Below are 23684 nucleotides of genomic sequence, written 5' to 3' on the forward strand. Positions count from 1 at the left end.
AGAAATTTCAATTGAAAAACTTTAATTTCAATGCCATCTAATTATTGTTGCAGAACGTTTTGTTCCTGCGGAAAATCACCTTCAAGAAGGCATTGGGAGTTGTTTGATGACATTTCATTTCTATCAGAGTTGAAAACCGAATTGGAACTGCTATCTCAATTTATTACCCAACCGGTTGAATATTAATGAACTTGAAATGCTGCTGGTCATCATTCCAGTTAGAATGAATATTATTGAATTTGAACTGAGATCAATGATGCAGAAATCTTTGAAAATCATTACGTTCTGCATGGTAAGCTTCTGAATCACAAACCATCTATTATGTACTGAAACATAGTGTTTCACATTGAGAATTTAATACTATTTTTGTGCGGTGTTCGGTTGTAAACTAACTGATAGTTTCCCAGTATACTACATTCATGACCTTGAAATATTTCAAGAATATGGTAGAATTCCTAACGACTTTTACTAACTACATATTAAAAAATTGTTTTATAACTTAATTTAAAATAAAATGCTCACTTGATAAGCTTAGGATAATGGTCTTTTATTGACTAAACTTTTACAATATGCTTTTTCTTGAATTGAGAATCCGCAGATCTTACTATAAAATAAAATGAAATGAATTTAAAATAAAATGCTCACTTGATAAGCTTAGGATAATGGTCTTTTATTGACTAAACTTTTACAATATGCTTTTTCTTGAATTGAGAATCCGCAGATCTTAAACAAATTCCAATAAAACTCATTTATTAAACTCATATTAACCGTATAATTATGAAAAGCTCAAGAACAGGTTGTCATGAGAATCCTATGGTATCTCTATTAAAAATGATTGATAGATATCTATAGGCCTATAACTATAATATAGGTCTACTTCTATAAAATATAGTCTACAAGAAAGAAAGAAAATTTATAAGTGTTTTTACTCTATATTTGTGTTTTGTTCTCATTGTATATATTATTACGGCATTTTAAAAAGTTGATATATTATTATTATAAAATATAGATACTATGGAAATGAATTGAAGAATGAGCTATAAAATTTGTCAGCATAATTTACATTATGTAAAAATGTAAAAAATTATGGAAGCCTCCTGGCGAGAAAGACAATGCAAATGAAGGAGCTGTGAATGTTGATTTCACTTATTAGCCGAAAAGCTGAAAAACGTCAACGTCTCAAGCAATTAGTATATTCGCTAGTGCGGCATTCAATTGGCTTTCTTCACACGCAACTGCAGTAACAGATAATACTTTCTAATTTATTTACAAACGTTGATAGTTCATAGACCGTGGCTTCTCTGCATTCATTCAGAAACCAAATTCAATGTGGAGAAGTTGCAAACATCCATGAATTCGTGTTTCTATTAATAAAAAAATCTTGAATTAGAATATAAAGGTTCAGGTTCATATATTCTCCAACAATCCATCCAATTCTAATACAGTCAGAGATCAGAGATCGCAACTGAATTCTATAATAATTATAGAATTCAGCCTCCAAGATTTCAGTTGCGATCTCTGGCTGTATTAGAATTGGATGGAGAATATATGAACTAGAACCTTTATATATTCTAATTCAAGATTTTTTATAAATACTGTATAAATAGAAACACGAATTCATGGATGTTTGCAACTTCTCCACATTGAATTTGGTTTCTGAATGAATGCAGAGAAGCCACGGTCTATGAACTATCAACGTTTGTAAATAAATTATTATGATCGTTATCAGTGGCGTTACAGTCTTACAGAATTTGAATAGAAGTACATTCTCATGATTATTAATTTATTGCAAATGCAGTTTCATCAATACAGTACTTCAATTGTTGAGGATAAAATGAAGGAGTCGAGAAACTAATTCCATCAAGTGAATGCGAATTAATTCTTTACTCTTCAATATGATTAAAATTTTAAAATAAATTGGAATGAGGATTGTAAGTTTTCCCGTGAATATTGAAGAAATTCTGAGAAAGCTGTCAGCAATATATATCTAGTATGAAAATAACTAATACCTTCATTTCATGATAGGATGTGACCGTGAAAACAAAAAATAATAATTGTGAGAAAACTGTAATTTCGAATGTTTTATGAGCTATTTGAAGCTGTCCACTTTTTACGTTCAGCTCGGTTAATGACACGTTATTAGATATTTCTATATTGTCTATCTCTTATCATAGTTGATGTCACATCTAGTCTCATAATACAAGTAATCTAGACCCAATCTTAAAATGATTGAGAATGTCATATCTTGGACTTTTTTAATGAATAATATAGAACTTATGTTGGTTCTTGACGATCCAATTCAATATAACTACAATAGGTTCCAATACAATATCAATAAAGAATCAAACGAAGAAGATTTTATGAAACAGCGCTGATTAGAACTCTATGATTAGATTATGCATATTATATTTATAATATTATCCAGAAGAGATTCAGTAAAATTATATTCATAAATGTAGGCTATGAATAAGTTAACGAATCAGTCATAATCTGCAAGACTTACTATTGGTTATTTATTTTTCTGTATTGTGTACTCAACTTTAAAATAGGTTTTTAAATTTCATTAAAATAGCTGAAATAGTGCCGGTTGACTGCCCCACTCTGTATCAAAGCAGTTCTCATAACAAATGTTTAAACTCTAGAATACCCAGCTCAGAAAAAGGACTCCAAAATATCTCAAAAGCATTATCAAACTTAATTGAAGCAAAAAATCACTAGGGACATCAAATTATACCCCATTACTTTAACTAGTAGTTCGGTGAACAATAGACCTCGCGCAGTTATGAACCGCAGCCTCCTCTTATACTGTCCATCAGAGTAAATGCTGTCTGTATGTCGTGTCGACGAGTTATCGGTGTGAAAACGGCTAATGGCTTTTGTGGTTAGTGTATCAGAAATGCTAACATCAAAAGCTAATCTCCTTCAAGACAATCATACTGGCAACAGGACAGCCGGAGTTCATACTGGCATGCATGCAATTCATCATTCGTCCCGTTACCATTCGTCATTGCATGCAATTTATAATCCACTCGACAGCTGATTTATGATGAATAATTCTATAGTCTGATTTTTACTCTAATATTGGCGTATGAGGGAGGCTCCTTTTTCCTTTTATATTATCCTTGGAATGCAAAATTTTCAAAAACCTTGTATATAGGTCGACGCGCAATTCAAAAAGGAACATACCTGTCAAATTTCATGAAAGTCTATCCAGCAACTCTCACCAGCGGGCAAAAATTTTTCTTTTTGCTGGTGATGCCTAGAAATTTTATAATTGGGGTTTTCTGCTCTCATGTATATGCATGTATGTGTAATATTATATTATGAACAATTTATTTTCATTTTTTCTCGTGTATGTATGTGTATGAGTGAATTATTGTTTGTTTTCTTTTTGGCAATAAATGAATTTGATTCTATTACCGCGTTTCGCCGTAACTGCGCAACATATAAACAATTTAACATAAAGAGAAATGCCAAACCGTTGACTTGAATCTTAGACCTCACTTCACTCGGTCAATAAAGATTGAGCCCTATTACTATAATAAAGATTGAGCCCTATTACTATAATAGAGATTGAAATATCATCAGGGGTGCATTAAACAATTGAAACCTAACTAGAGCATGAATTGTGAAAACGAAATGCATCACTGGAGAATAGAAAAATGGACTCCATTCTTGCCGATTTCATCACCAGCAGCCCCTACGCATCAGCCCCTTTTCACTCGTGTTGCACCCCCCTCGATCAATATTTCCACACTGGGCGCCCAAGGCCCTCGCTAAGCCATTCATCCCAAGCCACGCGTCCACTTCACTATCAAAAGCAACAACAACAATGCTGCATTACGAAAAGGGTAGTCTCTCCCTCCTTCAATGAAAATGCCCGCCTGAAATGACCTATATTGACCTTCTCCGCGCGAGTTCCGTGTTTTTTTAATCAAGGAAATGGATGCTCTTTCTGAATGAAGGAATCGTAGGCCTATAAGAATGGGTAGAAAATCATTCCGGCAAAATAATACGTTAATTTTCAATTATTTATGAAGTAGACTACAATGAATATAGTGCATGTCCTATTATATTAAGCGAGCAATTTCTGTATATATTTTTACTTTCCTTGCCCTATTACCATAGGTAAGGAAAGTATTGCTTTCCAAAAAAAAATTAAGGTACCCTAATTTCAAGTTTTCTATACGTTTCAAGGTCCCCTAAGTCCAAAAACATGATTTTGTGTGTGTGTGTGTGTGTGTGTGTGTGTGTGTGTGTGTGTGTGTGTGTGTGTGTGTGTATGTGTATATGTCTGTGAACACGATAACTCCATTCCTATTTACCCGATTGACTTGAAATTTTAAACTAAAGGTCCTTCCTTATACCATGAGGATCCGACAACAAGAAATTCAACAAGATTAAATTCAAGATGGCGGACAAAATGGCGGATACTGACTAAAAAAACACGGTTTTCATGAAAACGGCTTTGACGATTTTCTTCAAATTCATACTATGGATAGCTATTTATAAGCCCTATCAACTTACATGAGTCTCATTTCTGGGAAAATTGCAGGAGCTCCGTAATATTCTTGAGAAAAATGGCGGATTATGACTAAAAAACCATGTTTTTCACGGTTTTCTCGAATACGGCTCTAACGATTTTTTTTCAAATTTTACCATGGATAGCTATTTATAAGCCCTATCAACTTACATGAGTCTCATTTCTGGGAAAATTGCAGGAGCTCCGTAATATTCTTGAGAAAAATGGCGGATTATGACTAAAAAAACATGTTTTTCACGGTTTTCTCGAATACGGCTCTAACGATTTTTTTCAAATTTATACCATGGATAGCTATTTATAAGCCCTATCAACTTACATGAGTCTCATTTCTGGAAAATTTGCAGGAGCTCCGTAATATTCTTGAGAAAAATGGCGGATTATGACTAAAAAACCATGTTTTTCACGGTTTTCTCAAATACGGCTCTAACGTTTTTTTTCAAATTTATACCATGGATTATTTATAAGCCCCATCAAGTGACATGAGTCTCATCTCTGGGAAAATTGCAGGAGCTCCATAATATTCTTGTTCAATCAAGGAAATTGATGCTCTTTCTAAATAAAGGAGTCGTAGGTCTGTCTATAAGAATGGGTAAAATTCCATCAAAATAATACGTTAATTTCCAATAATTTATGTAGTACACTACAATGAATAATGCACTATATTAAGCGAGCAATTTCTGTATATATTTTTATATTTGGTTATTTATATTTATTTATGGTTATTTATGTCCAACGGTTTTCGAAAACGGCTCAAACGATTTTCACGAAATTTGGAAAATAGTTGGTTTATGATATAAAAAGTCGATAGAACTAGGTCTCATCCCTGAGAAAACTCGCTGAACGACATTAAAAGGATAATTCATCCTTGGAAAAACAGCTGAGACTTTCGTCGTCTGTGGATGATAAAAAAGTGAGTGGGCGAGTGCGTCTGTGAAAAATCAAAATATCTCATCCCCGAAATTCATAAGCTGACGCATAGCCAGCTGTAAAATATAAACACGATCATTTTAAAGAAAAATTGTGTTCTGTTTATCAAGAAATAAAAATGACGAGCGAAGTTCGGTGCCCCGATATTTTACCAAAACACCAAGAAAGTGAAGTAGACTTCAATGATGATGATTATCAGAGCGATCAATGTTATTTGAAAATATCTTACTGCAAATATCTAACAAATTGGTTGAAGAAGATTATAAAGCAATCAACAATGAGGATATTCATGCAGTTCTTGGATTTGTTGGGATGATGATAGCGGAGTGATGATGAATTACTAATGATTAATCAGGGATTTTATTCACAATGTTTAGTAGAAATTAAACAAAAGATAACAATTATTTTTCTTAGCTTGAAACTACTATACTCAGACTATGCTGTGGTGGAAGTAGGGCATTTTGGGACTCTATACTATCTGAGAAATACTCTTAAATCAATAACGTAAACAACCTCAAAATGAATGACTACGATAATGGACTGTGATGACGTATTTGCTCTAACAGTGCATCTCATATATTAGAAAAAGTATTTTAGATAAGAAAAATGCATGATGCAATACATCAGGATTTCTCAGATTGGAGAAAATACTTTAAGGTGCGTACAGATAGCCTATACGCGCCGCGATCATGAGCAATTCACTTTTAATCAGCTGTCTATATCTGTATTTTTACAGAAACGGTAAGATACAGTTATAAAAAGCTTGGCATCAGCTGATTAAAAGTGAATTGCTCATGTTCGCGGCGCGTATATCTGTACGCACCTTAAAGTATTCACTTTTAATCAGCTGACTATATCTGTATTTTTACAGAAACGGTAAGATACAGTTATAAAAAGCTTGGCATCAGCTGATTAAAAGTGAATGCTCATGTTCGCGGCGCGTATATCTGTACGCACCTAAAGTATTCACTTTTAATCAGCTGACTATATCTGTATTTTTACAGAAACGGTAAGATACAGAGTTATAAAAAGCTTGGCATCAGCTGATTAAAAGTGGATTGCTCATGTTCGCGGCGCAAAAATCTGTATGCTCCTTTAGATGTGCATGATGCAATAATAATCAATTGGTTTTATTCGAGGAGAATTTCATGAAAGTCCAATATTTCTGTGTGAATTTTGAAGGCAATCAAGTAAGCCTACATCTTTTTTCAAAGAGATTAGTAAGTCGGAATAATTAACATAATTTAATATGATGGAAGAATATGAGTGATCTGTAATATTAACTGTGTAACGGAATTTGTTATGTAAGTGATGCCATTAGATAAAACTTGAATTGAAGAAGTTGAAAAATAATTAACATACTTTAATGCAATTTATTTTTGTATTTATTTATCACATTGTGTACAAGTACTTAACATGAGGAAAGGCACAAAAGGCTCATGCTCAAAACTGTCCCATTTCCAATTTATACTATAATGTCCAAATCAAAATGTTGGTTATGTCACTTTCACTTTTCAAAATACAATTTACGCAAATCTAGAACAGTAACTTATCAAATATTTAAAATTTTGAATGAAACTAGAAAGTTTTGAACTATAAAAACTTCACACTGATGAAAATCTAAAACAGTAGTCTAACTTATTATTTAAAAAATTTGAATGAAACTAGAAACTTTTGAACTAAAAACTTCGCAATGATGGAAGATCACAGATATGTTAATCTACTAATCAATGTAACTAGTAGTTCTGTGAACAGTAGACCTCACGCAGTATTCTCATCCACCAGTACCTGATTGAAACTATAGACCTTATGGAAATACAGCAATAGACTGGCTTCTCCACACATCTGTGTAATCACTTGTCAGCTGATTTATGATGAATAATTCTATAGTCTGATTTTTACTCTAATATTGGCGTATGAAGGAGGCTCCTTCTTCCTTTTATATTATCCTTGAAATGCAAAATTTCCAAAAACCTTGTATATACGTCGTCGCGCAATTAAAAAAGGAGCATACCTGTCAAATTTCATGAAAATCTATTACCGCGTTTCGCCGTAAATGCGCAACATATAAACATTTAAACATTCAATACTTAACATTTAAATTCAAACATTTAAACATTAAGAGAAATGCCAAACCGTTGACTTGAATCTTAGACCTCACTTCGCTCGGTCAATAAAATCTGCAAGTACATCTGTAATATATTTATATCGGCTATACTTTGATGGAATGATGAAAGATTACAGATATGTAAATCTTCTAATAAATGTAATAATTATGCAAGTACATTGTGTAACATTTTTTATAGGCCTACAGTTAGTTAAATCTACGTACTTATCTATATTATTATAAGAATATGTAGATGATCTAGTAATCTGGTTAATTTTTCAACATTGTAGTAGTTAAAAATGAAAATGATGTTGATTGTAAAAGTTTTATAAATTTGAGTGTTGGCTCACTCACCACATCTTCGTTTGGAGCACATTCACAGAACACGTTGCTCAGAGAAGGAGACTGAGTTTCGCCCAATACGCGAACAAACTCAACTCCCACACCATGCTGAAAAACAACAAATTATGTCAAAATAAGAGATCAAAACAACCAATAGTTGGTGAAAAACATATTAGACTATAGGCTATTAAATCAATTATTCTTTCAGAATCACCATCGGATCTAAAGGGCACCATACACTAGGGATACACTTGGATCGGAGAACTTGGTTCTTGCGAACCAAGTTCCCCAGTGTATGTGGAAAATTGGCGAACCGGGAACCAAATTCGTGACGAACTTGGTCTTCAATCTGGATTAAAAACTTTGTTCGGTTCGTCTGCTAGGGCGATATATTCTATCTATATAAATTCAATATATTTTCTTCCCACAGCAGCTGAAAACTTTGAAATACTCATCTCTAGACCCCGAAAGACACTGAAGTAACGGTTGTTCGCTCTCCCCACTACAGTGTGTGGACAAATCCTACACGAACTTGGTTCCCCGAACCAAGTTGGCCGATCCAAGTTCCCTAGTGTATGGGGCCCTCAGTATAAGTTTTAAGGGCTAATAGTATAGTATAAGTATAAGTTTTAAGGGCCGAAAAACACTAAAGTAGCGAACGGTTGTTCGCTCTCTCCACTACAGTGTGTGGGCAAATCCTACACCAACTTGCTCCTCCGAACCAAGTTGGCCGATCCAAATTCCCTAGTGTATGGGGCCCTTACCCCTTAGTATAAATGTTAAGGCCCTTAGTATAAGTTTTAAGGGCCCCATACACTAGGGATCGGCCAACTTGGTTCGGAGAACCAATAGTTCGTGTAGGATTTGCCCACACACTGTAGTGGGGAGAGCAAACAACCGTTCGTTACTTTAGTATCTTTCGGCCCTTAAAACTTATACTTATACTATACTAGTGTCTTTCGGGGTCTAGAGATGAGTGTGACAAAGTTCGCAGCTGCTCTGTGGGATGAAAATATATTGAATATATATAGATAGAATATATCGCCCTGGCGGACGAACCGAACAAACTTTTTAATCCAGATTGAAGACCAAGTTCGTCACGAATTTGACTCGCGGTTCGCCAATTTTCCACATACACTGGGGAACTATTCGACCATGGAAAACTTCCGAGCTACCGTAACAAAAGTGCGACAGTTTTATAGTCTGCTCATGGAAGGGAGATTGCTCTAGTGTCAGTAGGCTATAAAAATGATGACTAATATCAGTCATAAAAATTGAAATAGTTAGGTTATAATAGGTTTATAATAAGTATAAAATAACCATAAAAATAGCCGATATGAGTCATTTATTCTCACTTAAACAAGCGCAAACTTTATGATTTGTCTTTCCTTCCGATGAACAGACTATAAAATCTGGAGTCATCATCATCTCATATAGGAAAGGCAAATTCATTATTGTAATAATATTGGATTTATTGACAATTTCGAATTGAGGATTGGATAATTCTGAGGTTTCTTTAGAAAATAAAAGGCTTGAAGCAAAGAGATGTTCTGGTCACTGATGCAGAAATTATTAGGTACTCAAGCTTTTATTGTACAATTGTGATGCAGCTTTCAAGTTTTCTATTATGAGTCTTCTTTGATAAAACTATAATATTAAATCAGATAATTGATTTATATGTAGATGAGATTTTTGCCCTATCATAATTTGCAAACACATCACGAGTTTAGTGAATATCATTCAGCATCATCTTTTTGAAAATCGAAACGTTCAACATATGATACAACTCGATCCAATACAGTTAGGTCTCTATAATACAAGCATTCAATAATATGGAACACTCGATAGCTCGAAGTTTTTTCTGGTCCCTTCAAATTCGTATTATCGAGAGTCGACTGTAATTGAATATCTATGAAAAATGCATTATTCACTCTCTTGCAACTCTTTCAAATGTAATGCTTTCGATACAAAACTTTGGGAGACTCTCAATAATATTGACAGGTTCTCAAAATGTAATATACAGGTAGGCCAACGTTAGTAGACAGAAACTGTCTACTAACTTTGCAGGTAGGCTACTCATTTGGATAAAATTTTATTCTTGTTTTATGACGAAATAAGTTTAAAAGAATGAAACTATTCCCATTTTGTTATCAAAAGAGCTTTCAATAGTTTTTGGAATGAAAAATAAACTGCAACAAACTAGAAATGATCAATTTCTTATTTCAATCTTCTCAACCTTTTTTATTGCATACAGATCGAATAAGACTTGAAACGAATTAGATGTTTTTTGGTGTGAACACAAACTTTGCGGACGCTCAGATATCTGTGCTCTGTTGTTCTGCAGAGTAAAGTAGCTTGATAAAACAAAATAAATCTTATAGCACCCTTTATTCTTTAAAAAACTTTAAAATTTATTTTGTTTTATTCATTTGAAAGAAGCCCATGTCAATAAGTGTTTTATAAAATAGCTTGGTGTGAACAGACATTAAGTGTAAAATATGCATGTAATGGCAAAGCCCTTGAATTTGAAAATACACCAAACATCATTGAGTGTCTATGGGAGAATCTAGGCCTACACGAAAATAGTGCGTCAAATTTATTGTTTCCTGAGGGGAAATATTTACTCTGGATTCAATATGGTAGAAGACACGGATCGTTGTCAATTTTCTTTTTCTCTTTCTGACTGTTGAGTTCTCACTCATGTGGGATCCAAAAATAAGTTTGAACAAATTCAACATACTCACAATATCTTGCCACTAACTGGAACGGTTAGAATATGTGTAACCAATTCAAAGGTCTCGCTTCTCTCTTTCTCTCTCTCACTCACTCTCTCTCTCTCTCTCTCTTTCTGTCTCTTACCCAACTTCCTTAGGATATCTTACAAACACACATCTTTCAATATCATACAACATTTTTCAATTTATGAATTCGAAATTGTTTAATATGACTAACATTCCAATTTTTATGTGTCACAAATTCAGGAATGAAGTGAATATTTGGTGAGTCTTTTATTGATCAGAATAACTAAGGAGCTGTATTGTGAAAAATCTCAATTATCTTAGTTCAATCGCCAGATTACAATAATTGTATCATACAGAGAAGTATTTTCTCAAATTGACAAAATTTGTTAAACAAATTCACTGATGAACAGTTGAATAAATTATAATTGAAATATTAGAGGCTATATTCATTTTGCAAAGATTTGACGGTCTAATTATAATAAATGTACGATATGGATGTAGAATACCTACAGTGTCTCTCAGGTAGCCTAGTCAATTTTATTAAATCCCTTTCATATAACTATTAGCATAGAAACAGGTTAGATCTGTGCTATTGGTCACAGAAAAGTATGAAAAATACCAACTTTTCTGTTCCCATCTTCAAGAAATAGAGTTTCACAGAATAGTTAAAAAATTGTAACTTATTCTGCATGAACTCCGAAGCAATCAATGGATCAATGGCTGAAGCAATGGTGAGCTCACAAGAAACTAGAGAGAAGATTCTTCATTAATGTTTTCAATAATTCGTATATTCACTTATGTATTAATTTATTTATAATGGATTCAGTAGAAGATAGAGAGAATATTCAAAGCCTTAATAATTCGCATAATAATAATATCTGATCCACTCGACTACGGCCACGCCGTAATAATTCGCAAATGCAGGTATATCATAAATGTATATTGAAAGACTCACTAGACAAGAGAGAAGATAGGTACATCAGCCTTCAATTCGCTTATGCACATATATATTAATGTGTCCAGTTTAGGAATAGATGACGATAATAGGCTACTTTTTTACGAGGAGCTTGCAAGCTCGTTAAATAGCATTACCTTCAATTGACCTTGCAAGCAATGCTTTAGGAGAATGTGTTTATTCATCAACTGGAAATAAAGATGCATGAGTAGGTCAAAAAATAAAAATGTCATGACATCACTAATTTTGGGATATCAATTCTTGAAATTCTCTACTTTTTGTACAGGCTATATGCCACAGTGATTACTTTTCCTGTCATGATAATGCTCAAGTCATAATAACACAAAATCTGTCGGGATTTGAATGAAGATTAAGGACGTTGTCGAATAGTCAATTTTCCAAATTAATATTTGTCTGACTATACATTTTTGATAACTGCCACTGCCTTCATCATTTCTAGCGTTTGTAGGTTTATTCTTTCCTCTTCGGATTCTCAGTGACGTTATGTTGTTGCTTTATTCAATCTTCATACACCTCACTTCTCATTTTAAATCTTAAATGAACGATTTTAAATCAGATTTGAAATAGTGTGATATAAAACGAGCTTCACAGACTTTCTGTACCTTGATGCTTCATCACTCATCGCATTCTATATTCTCATTGAAAGTGTTATTTAGTTCTATACTCCAAAAGTCTTAAATTCTTCAGTTTATTATTGATATACCATACCAGACACATGGTTTCAAAAATATAACATGCCACAATTTGATATCCTGAAACAAAAGCTTCTTTCCAGTTCTGGATCATCTGAAATCTTTTCCACAAACTAAAAGCATACGATAAAGCCATTGTTGGAAGAATAGATAATATGCGATTGTAATAAACAGTAGGTTCCATTTCATGGTTTTCGACTACAAGGTGTGTGAGCATCAACTACTTAGTTATTTGTCATGATAAATTGGCGTGACCACTTCACAATTGGTCACATGAACCGAAATCTTAATGAAAATGGGAATTACATATAGGTTTAAGTCAACGTTAGTAGACAGAGTTTAGTTAGTACGGTAGACAGAGTTTTTTTATTTTAGAGAGTAATATAGTTTAAGTAATAGTTTCTGTCTACTAGCTTTGGGTTTAAGTATCCTAATTTACTCAGCTTTGTTTTGATAATTTGTCAAAAAAACCCCCATCAATCTCCGTCTTCCATTCATCGATTCATCAGGGGTGCTTACAAGGGGTGGTGGGGTTTTGGACGCAAGCTGTGCCCTTGACATAATTCTTGTTGTTGGGAAGGGGGGTTCTAAGTTCAAAACTATATCTTGGGGGTCACAAAAACAAAAAAGGTCAGGAGTGTTTAATATGACTAATGACGACGATGACAATTTTTGGGTTACCAATTCATAGAGAGAGGGATTAAAAGCTGATTTTTTTACAAATTTAGGGGTTGGGGTTGCGTCAATGGACTTGGGGAAATTATTATTTCTTTACAATTTCTTAAAATCAACATCAACATTGTAGTTAGATTAATATCACACATTACTATTATGAGTTCGAAATGCAGTACTAACAATACCTACTTCACTGTGAACTTCATGAAAGCTGATGATTCAGTTCAATGTTTACCTTCAAATGTAGTATGCCTTATCAGAAAATTACAGTCATTTCCCAACGATATTTTAAGTTAGATAGAGATTATGAGATGAATGAGAATTCTAATAACATTTTTGTGAATGATATTGCATTGTGTGGGCACATACATGTCAGCAACATGACCTTGGGTCTGTGTTGGTGTGCTTATATTATTTGCTGTAATCAGTTATGATATGAACAATATGAACATAATGCAAGTCATTTCTTAATTTAGCACATTAGGTAGTACAGTACTGTAACATCATTTATAGTTGGAGAATTTCAAATATCAATTCAAGTTGTTGTCTGTTACAGTGAGTGATGAAGGAAGAGGAGTAGTATAAACAATTATTGTTTTTCCTTAATCTTGGAATAATCTATCTATCTATATATATATATATATATATATATATATAATATATATATATATATATATATAATATATATATATATCTAAAAGCGAAATGGCACTCACTCACTGACTGACTCAATCACTCGCAGAACTAAAAATCTACTGGACCAAAAACGTTAAAATCTGGTAGGTATGTTCAGTTGGCCCTTTAGAACACACTAAGAACGGATTTGGAAAAATTTCAAAACATACGCCAAAAATTAGCGTTTTTTTGCTTTTTCTCAGATTTATCGAGAACAAATGAACAGGAATTGTTCAAATTTAGTACAAAAGCTCAGCTAGGGTGTAATAGTGTTGTGTTAGAAGGAATTTGCAATAACGTCAAAGATACGCCCAAAAACTGCGTTTTTTGCGCTTTCTCAGCTTTTTCGAGAACAAATGAACATAAAATGTTCAAATTTACTACAGAAGCTTAGGTGGGGTGTAATAATATTGTGTTAGAAGGAATTTGAAATAACGCCAAAGATACGCCCAAAATTAGCGTAAAATTTCTCAGTTCTTTCATCAAGTAATAGACAGAAAATGTTAAAATTTGGTTCAGAGGTTGACTAGGGTCTAAAAATTTTGTGATGAGGTGACTTTAATATTTCATCAAAGATACGCCCAAAATCAGCGTTTTTCCAACGTTTTTCTCAGCTTTTCTGCGTTTTCTCAGCACTTTGACTTTCAGATGGAATGAAGCATGCTCAAATGAGAAATGCAGCCCGATGATCTCATTTTTGGACGATCCAGTCGGGGGTCCAGGGGGCGGAGCCCCCATGCTAGACGGATATGGCGAGCGAAGCGAGCCTGATGGCTAGTGTATTTATATAATTATCATGATCATACAGAAACACAGATACTATAAAATAATATCACTTCTTTTGCTATTAAAATGAAAAACGATTAGCATTCAGATAGCATTCATATTTTTCAATAAATGAATTCATTCACTTACTGTGACAACAAGAACTTTCGGCAGGTCCGCTATCTGCCTGCTTGAACTCAAAGACAAGTAGAAGGATAGGATGGCAACTTTTAGTATGCTGTTATTGGTGCCTATTGGGTTTCTTATGGCTGAGAAGGTAATCAAAGATGATTTGAAGTTGGTTTGTTCATTTAGTATACCTTGTCTATTGCTTTTAAATTGGGAGTAAATTTCAAATAGATCTATTGTGTCTAGCTCTGGTCCTTTGTTTTTTATGTGTATGATTTGTAGGTCGGTATTTTTATGTTTGTGTGTTTTGTGTTTTGTGTTTTGTGTTTTGTGTGTTTATGTTTGTGTATTTTTCTGACTGCTAGTCATTCTTTTTATTAGCAGAAAAAGTTATTTAATAATAAGCAGCTCGTGATGGAAACTATAAAATATGTTTTTATTAATTCTTATTATTTGAAGTTGCTTTCCATGACGAAACACTATATAATAACTTTGTTGAAGCTCTGACACTGTGTTACTTGTAAATATTTGAAAAACACTTACTGAGGCTGATGAAGCTCCTCTTCAGGAGTGAAATGCATTCCTTAATACTCCAACAAAAGTAAGTGTTTTTTCAAATATTTACAAGTAACACAGTGTCAGAACTTCAACAAAGTCTTATTATTCGATATAAATAACATAGGGAACTGAATTATTTGAATTATTCAAGTGAGATATTGAAAATATATCTTAAGTGAATGAGCCCGAATTAGTTTTCCACAAGTTTCTGATAAATAGTTCGTCTTATAATATGGAACAAATTTGTATTTTTCTATTCAAAATGATTTAAAAACTTATTTGGTTCTATAAAGCACAATACTTCACGTAGTTGCTTAAGACGCAACACACACTGAGTAGTCATTGCAATTAGACATGTCTTCATAAGCAACTATGTGAAGTATTGTGACTGAACGTGTCTGATCATGTCTTGTCTTGTCTTGACTAACTGGTGTGTGCCTAGCCTTAGTAGAGAATACCTACTGAGAATAGAAAGATAAAAAATGCGGCAGAACAGAAGTAAGCACCAAAACTTTACATTATTCTAATCACCGAATCAGTTTTTAAGAAAACTTTTACTTTGAAAATCACAAGAGCCACGAAGCACAACGAGTGGTGGAGAAGGGCCAAAAAATAGAAGAAACTGCAATCCACTGCCAATTCAATTCGCGCTATTGTTCTCACTTACTGCAGTGGTTTCAAATGGAGACAATATCTGCATTTTCATTTCGAGTACGGTATTTAATAATTGAGCTCTCAATGTTTCTTCATCGCTATATGCAATATTGTTACCTGCTAATCCGTAATGTAAATTCATGAAATGATTTTATTATCAGTTAAGAATTTGATACTGATAAAATCTGGTGAGAATTGACAGATATATAATGATAGGAATATATGAAATAAATTTCTATTGTTCTGCTCAAAATAATTAAGAAGACTTAATATTTGGTTTTATTAATAGTTAGACTGATAATAAAAACATTCCAAATACGGGAGAACTCCAGCAGATGCAAGCACTGGAACTTTACATTATTCTTATCACAAATGCTAGGTAGGCTAATTGTTTAATTGAGATGCACTGAGGTAGCAAATTTATGATCGGAACTGTTAAATTCCGTGATTAGTTAGGTACATTGAACCTTTATTGAAAATGTACAAGACAATTTTCATTGTTTCATTATATTTATGAGGATTATTATTGTTCAGAGACTGACTCTGCAGTAATTGCTAGGTACGGTACCGTAATCCTATTATATTGAGCGAGCAATTTCTGTATTTATATATCTGGTTATTTTTATATCTAGCTATTTTTATATCTGGTTATTTATGTTTAACGGATCTCGAAAACGGCTCTAACGATTTTCACGAAATTTGGAACATAGTAGGTTTATGATATAAAGATTCGATTGCACTAGGTCTCATCCTTGAGAAAACTCGCTGAACGACGTTAAAAGGATAATTCATCCTTGGCTGAAACAGCTGTGGATAGTAAAAAAGTGAGTATGTGAAAAATCAAAATATCGCATCCTCGAAATTCATATAAGATGACGTATAGCCATCTGTGAAATATAAAGACGATTATTTTAGAGAATTGTGTCCTGTTTATCAATAAATAGAAATAACGAGCGAAGCTCGGTTCCCCGATATTAGAATATTATCAGTAATGTAATTTATACACTGTTTCTGTTGAATCCTAGTTTTTATTCGTAATAAAAAATTGGAGATTCGGGGATCGGTGTTTTACCGGGCTCAGCTGAACAAACGATCTCTGAATGATTCAGTTCTGTATTTCAAACTTTTTACAAAATCTCTTTCTTGATAGAAGTTATGAAGATAATACAGTTTCAAAGTGCATGATCTTCGCCCTCGTTTGCTATTTATATTGTCACTTTTCAACAAAGATCGTATTCTATTTGGAGTGTGTCCAGTCATACTTTAGAGATAATGTATTTTGTACAGTAAACACGGAATATCCAACTCATTACTGTACATTCATAGCTCGTGACCGTTCATTTAATCATACAAGGATTTGATTAAACTATTGTTCATTGATTCGAGCCTTTGTTTACAGCTCCCGATCTGTTTACACTCTATGAATGTATCCATTTGCCTTTATAGAATGCTCTACTTATTTTTATCAATCTATTATTAATTAATTTATTGATATAATTTCGGTAATTCGAAAAATATTTTCAATTATTCAACATATTACACTGCAGACAAGAGTAGAGCTCTCAAGTTCTTTTAAGGCTGTGCAAAACCTAAAAATAAACTTTCTACTGGTGATATTTTGCAAAGTTTTTCTATTTGTATACTATCAATCTATCAAATGAAAAAGTTTTCTCAGGAAAACATTTTTTTCCGATCATTACTTTTTGAGATATGAGCGCCTAAGGTTTAAATTTTTGGGACAGAACATTTCAAATTCGGTAAGAGATAAATCCATGAGATTTGGAGGATATATTCTTCATGTTATTGTTGATCTAGTGAAACAAATTGTTTTTGAAAATATCAAATTTTGAGAAAGTTATTAAATATAGCAAAAATTACCATTAACATTTGAAGGATATATTCTTCATGGTATTTTTGATCTAGTAAAACAAAATTTTCTGAAAATATCAATTTAAAAAAAAATATATTAAATTTACCAAAAATAACTTTAGTTGAGTTATTAATGGTAATTTTTGGTAAATTGAATAACTTTCTCAAAATTTGATATTTTCAAAAACAATTTGTTTCACTAGATCAACAGCAATATGAAGAATATATCCTCCAAATCTCATGGATTTATCTCTTACCGAATTTGAAATGTTCTGTCCCAAAAATTTAAACTGTAGGCGCTCATATCTCAAAAAGTAATGATCGGAAAAAATGTTTTCCTGATAAAACATTTTCATTTTGATAGCTTGATAGTATACAAATTGTTTAACTTTGTAAAATATCACCAGTAGAAAGTTTATTTTTAGGTTTTGCACAGCCTTAATAAATCTTGAGTTCAATTATTGACTTTACCACATTTGAATTATTCTTCATTTTAGGCAGAGTTACACATTACATCTCTCTTCACTGACCTCGTAATATGGATAAAAGTAGTGACTAATTAATTGTGTTGCAAGAGGCAGTTATTGGAAGACTGCTGGAGCTGTCTTCAAGAACCGCATGGGCTTGTCTTTACGTTTCTGCTAAATAAAGCTAACAGGTTTATCAGGTTCGTCATAAGAGACACTCAATCGACCTCTTTGGATCATGGTTTTATAAGAAACGCGACTTTACAGTATACGAATAACACTGATTCGTAGAGGGAGAATCTCTAAAACCTTTGAAATCAATAATTGTAAGAACTGAATACCATGGAGATATTCAAATAATCTTGAAGGGAAACCCCAATTATTGTGATTTTGTACTCTTTGATGGAGAGATAAGTTTCAAGTTTTGATGTTTGCAATATGGATGGAAAAGGTCTAGAAAGGATAGGAAATTGGTTTTATAAGAAACGTGTCATTACAGTATACGAGTAACACTGATTCGTAAAGGGAGAATTGCTAAAACTTTTGAAATCAATTGTAAGAACTGAATACCACGAAGATACTCAAATAGTTTGAAGTAACAGAGCAAAAGCAATGCGATTTTGTACTCTGATGGAAAGACAAGTTTCAATTGTTGATGTTTGCAATATGGATGGAAAAGGCCTAGAAAGGATAGTAGGATGAATTTATAAGGAACTAATTAAGAGTGTGAATATTTAGTACACCAGTTATTTGTCGATAAAAACTGGATGAATAGACTAAATTCTATTTACCGGATGAATTTCTTTGAAATATTCTTGTTAATATAATAACTAACTTAATAATTATGATGAATAATTGTTGTCATAAGAGATTATTAGGATAACATATCCAATGAATTAACCAGATAATCAAACATCTACACTTTCATAGATCATCAATTAAGCACAATTAAGCATAGTTAAACATCTAGCACTTCAATTATGGTACGCGTTACCTTTAAAAGTACCTATGATTCCAGTTCAATATGCTAACCATTAATCATAATACTAAGCCTTATAATAAACACAGTTTGAATAGAACCCATTTTGATCCTCCTCCCCTACTCCTCCCCCTTCTCCTCCACCCTTTCTCCTCCTCCCACCTCTCCTCCTCCTACTGGGAAAATAACAATAATGACTTGTTTATTCCATGTGGATATACTGAATTCTTACAACTTCTTCAGTACGGCTATCACAGTAAATATACACCGAACAGCTTATCTTTATTATCAACTACCGAACTGGATGTAATGTGTTTTTCTATAATCGGCGAGTACCTTGGTACGGTACTCTACTTTTGTCAAGTATGGTGGACTGGACATAATAACAGGAAGGATAAATAATTCTGTTTTCTAGAATTTCTTCGAAATATTGTTGTCAATATGATAATTGATCAGGATGAATAACTGTTGTCATGAGAGATTATTAGGATACCTTATCCAATGAATTAACCGGATAATCTAACATCTCAAATCAAATCAATTCATTCTCACAATTTACAAATAATACAGTTCAGTTACAGTATATTTACTAGTAGTTCTGTGAACAGTAGACCTAACGCAGTATTCTCATCCACAAGTACCTGATTGAAACTATAGACCGCATGGAAATACAGCAATAGACTGGCTTCTCCACACATCTGTGTAATCACTTGTCAGCTGATTTATGATGAATAATTCTATAGTCTGATTTTTACTCCAATATTGGCGTATGAAGGAGGCTCCTTTTTCTTTTTATATTATCATTGAATTGCAAAATTTCCAAAAACCTTGTATATACGTCGACGCTCAATTAAAAAAGGAACATACCTGTCAAATTTCATGAAAATTTATTACCGCGTTTCGCCGTAAACATATAAACATTTAAACAAATGCCAAAGAGTGCCAATTCTCTTTTTTAAGAAATTCCAAACAGTCCACTTGAATCTTAGACCTCACTTAGCTCGGCCAATAAATATACCCTTACGTTGTGAGAGACTCACATGTAGGCTTAAACCTGTGTTTGTGAGGGCCTGGCGTAATTCGCTGAATTTAAAATCGATAAACTAAATTTAGGAGAACTAATATTATATTAAACTAAATTTGAGAAAATTTATTCATAGTTCATAAACAATGTGTAGCAGCAAGCACTTCAGGTATATGGTACTAAGTGTGTTAGTAATTGGTAGTAAGTGACTGGAAAGCTTAATTTTGTGAGAAGGAGTATTCTAGCAGTTATTTGCATCATTATCGTAAAGAACGAGAATTCCCTAACTCGTTATCAGTCGCTGCATGTAACTCAAGGCCTCGGCAAAACACACGATACTAAGCACTGAATGCATCTGACCTAAAGTGAGGTCCAAGTTATAATGGCAGTGGAGAAAGATAGGAGAAAAACGTTGCGGATCCTGTCTTAACAATGCCTTCTATAGACGGTAGATGATACAGGTTTATTGATGTGATATTAACGGCTCATTCTCGATTATAATAATCAATTATACTAGTAGTTCTGTGAACAGTAGACCTCGCGCTCAGTGAGTTACATTGACCTGTTGTTATGTTTTCTCAAAAATTAATAAATAATTTATCAATTAAAAATGTCTAGAAAAAATCCTAAATAAACATAGAGATTTCTGTCCTATATCGTACCGTGACGTGTCGTCCCGGAATGTGAGTGTGAGCGCTGTTATCAGGTCTGGCTGCAACTGTCTACAACGTTGATGAAAAGATACAATTTTCAAGATGTTCGATGTTTTTGAACGGGTAGTATTATAGTCAACTGTCTACTAACGTTAATGGAAAGATACATTTTCAAGATGTTCTATGTTTTTGAACGGGTAGTATTATAGTCCATTAGACAGCTGATTTATGATGAATAATTCTATAGTCTGATTTTTACTCCAATATTGGCGTATGAAGGAGGCTCCTTTTTCCTTTTATATTATCCTTGAAATGCAAAATTTCCAAAAACCTTGTATATACGTCGACGCGCAATTAAAAAAGGAACATACCTGTCAAATTTCATGAGAATCTATTACCGCGTTTCGCCTTAAATGCGCAACATAAAAATATATAAACATATAAACATTTAAACATTCAAACATTTAAACATTCAAACATTCAAACATTTAAACATTCAAACATTTAAACATTAAGAGAAATGCCAAACCGTCGACTTGAATCTTAGACCTCACTTCGCTCGGTCAATTATATTTTATTAAGCAAGAAATTATATTTTTCAATAATTTCATAATGAATTTTTATAGCTAAGATGAAATATTTTGTTAATTAATTATATTTTATTGAGCAAGAAATTATATTTTTCAATAATTTCATAATGAATTTTCATAACTAAGATGGAATATTTTGTTAATTAATTATTAAGACGATCTGGCAACAGGGCAAAGCGAGAAAGAGATAGCACTATCCGCTTTGTTGAATGATAGACAAGGATAGCAATACCATTGCTAATCAAACACTGCCATTAAAACGTAGACCTCGCTATATTATATTTTGTAGTCATAGAATTTTAGCACAATGATACGGAATACTAGGGAATTCTGTTTGCTCTTTAATGCATTCATTATAGATGATAAAAACTGGTATTGAATTTCAATATTCGATTCATTCATGCATTCTCACATCTGAATTTCTAGTTTGCTCATACATGCTTATTGATATTCACTATAGTGAGATCCACTTCTAACTATCATCATTCCTTATAAATAACATGCTTCTCAATTGATAATCAATAAATCAATCAATAAATCAATATATCAATAATCAATGCTTCCCATTTAAACTGTTTCAACTGTCCGAATGTGAAATCTCACTATTATTGATTAATACATCAGGATCAATTGGATTGGGCAGAATGGTGATAATAACAGTAACATAATAATATAACTAACAGCACCCGCTCTTCAGGGGCAGATTTGATTTTGAGCCCCCCTCCCCCCTCTACACCAAGAATTTCCAGGACGCAGTTTGCGGTCCAACCCCCCCCCCTCTACACTGGACACCCCTGGACTCTTCCACTGCAATTTGGAAATGAAATTATTTGGATAGAAAACCCTTTTAATAATGCAATGTTGATAAAAAGGAATAGATAGTAAATTACTATTATCATAGAGAAACATTAGCATAAGATAACCAATGGTATAGGGCGTTTATGTCGCAACTTTTATCTCTTTTATTTTACTGTTATCTCAAGTCGATAGTTTATGTAATAATTCTTTTCCGTGAAGCTGTGTGACACTGGTAGTCTCTCATATTGTGCCGTTCATACACTCTCACCCCAACAAAACAGTCAAATTCGACAATAATCAACAGTAATCGGCTTGAGATAACAGTAAAAGTTGCGACATAAACGTCCTATACCATGGGAAATCTACTTACGCTATTGTTTCTCTAAGCTATTATACACTGTGACTATTACAATTACTATTATATACTATTACAATTATTATTATAATGAGTTACTATTGTATAGTAATGGTATATAATGGATTGGTATTGAAATGACCCAGTGACCATCGATAAGACTTTGATCTAAAAGCTTCATTCTGCCTAAATAATAATAATATAATACTAAGAGTGATGCCCACATGAGCTCTTAGGCTTGTGCGTGGGTAATGAGTGAGAGGGATGATGATAAGAGATGAGGACTACTTTTTAGGTAGTCGGGACCGACGACTTATCGTCTCCTCCGAAAGACGGAATAGAGCTGAGCTGCAAATACCTGTCATATTCAAAATAGGATTTTGGAAATTGAAATGATATCAAATCTATTTGTTTTAGCTTTAAATTGAGTCACAAATTAATCATACTGGGTGAGAAATAGTAAAGGTATACTAACAGAATATGAACATCAATACCGATAGGCAATTAAATGAATGAACAGTAGCCTACGCCGTATTGAATGAATAATTGTGTGCTCAGTACCGTACTAAAATAGTGTGTCAATTTTCTATATGGTACCCTACAGTAATGTGTTACGGTGCGTTACTCATGAATAATAAACAATGCTATCAATTGAAGGAGTGCATTACGTGGGCCCATATATATATATATATATATATATATATATTATATATATATATATAATATATATATATATATATATAGTATAGGCCTACCGTACGGTAGCAGACTGAAGGCACGTGCATCACAGCATTTGAAAGCAATTATTTTCATTTATTATTTCGAGACCAGCATTTTTCAGCCTCTACAGTTCTATCCAGCTTGTTGATTGATTGGGAAATTGAGAGGTTCAAATCACTGATTCAGTTAATAATCGCTAGAGAGGCTCAAATGTCAACTAACTGAATTGAAGTAATTTACCAGATAGTAAAATAATATTTATCATCACTTTTCAGACTGCTATGTCGTGATTTAATTATTGAAAAGTGATTATTATCTAGCAGTTCGTTATGGAAAGTGAAATTCAAGGATTTTCATTAATCTCCACATTCTTGAATAGATTAAACACAGAGATTTGAAAACAACTCAAAGTTTATTACAGCTCTTAACTAAATTGTCTAGTGGC

General features: G+C 33.0%; 1 protein-coding gene across 1 annotated transcript in view; it reads right to left on the bottom strand.

Annotated features, from left to right (window-relative positions):
• Window positions 1-23684, bottom strand: part of LOC111044175 — an 87908-nt gene that overhangs the window by 59809 nt on the left and 4415 nt on the right. The window contains exon 2 of the mRNA XM_039422925.1: window positions 7850-8027. Within this exon, the coding sequence (XP_039278859.1) occupies window positions 7850-8027 (178 nt within the window). The remainder of the gene's footprint in view (window positions 1-7849; window positions 8028-23684) is intronic.

Source organism: Nilaparvata lugens, chromosome 3 (genome assembly GCF_014356525.2).
Source record: "Nilaparvata lugens isolate BPH chromosome 3, ASM1435652v1, whole genome shotgun sequence".
Lineage (NCBI taxonomy): Eukaryota > Metazoa > Arthropoda > Insecta > Hemiptera > Delphacidae > Nilaparvata > Nilaparvata lugens.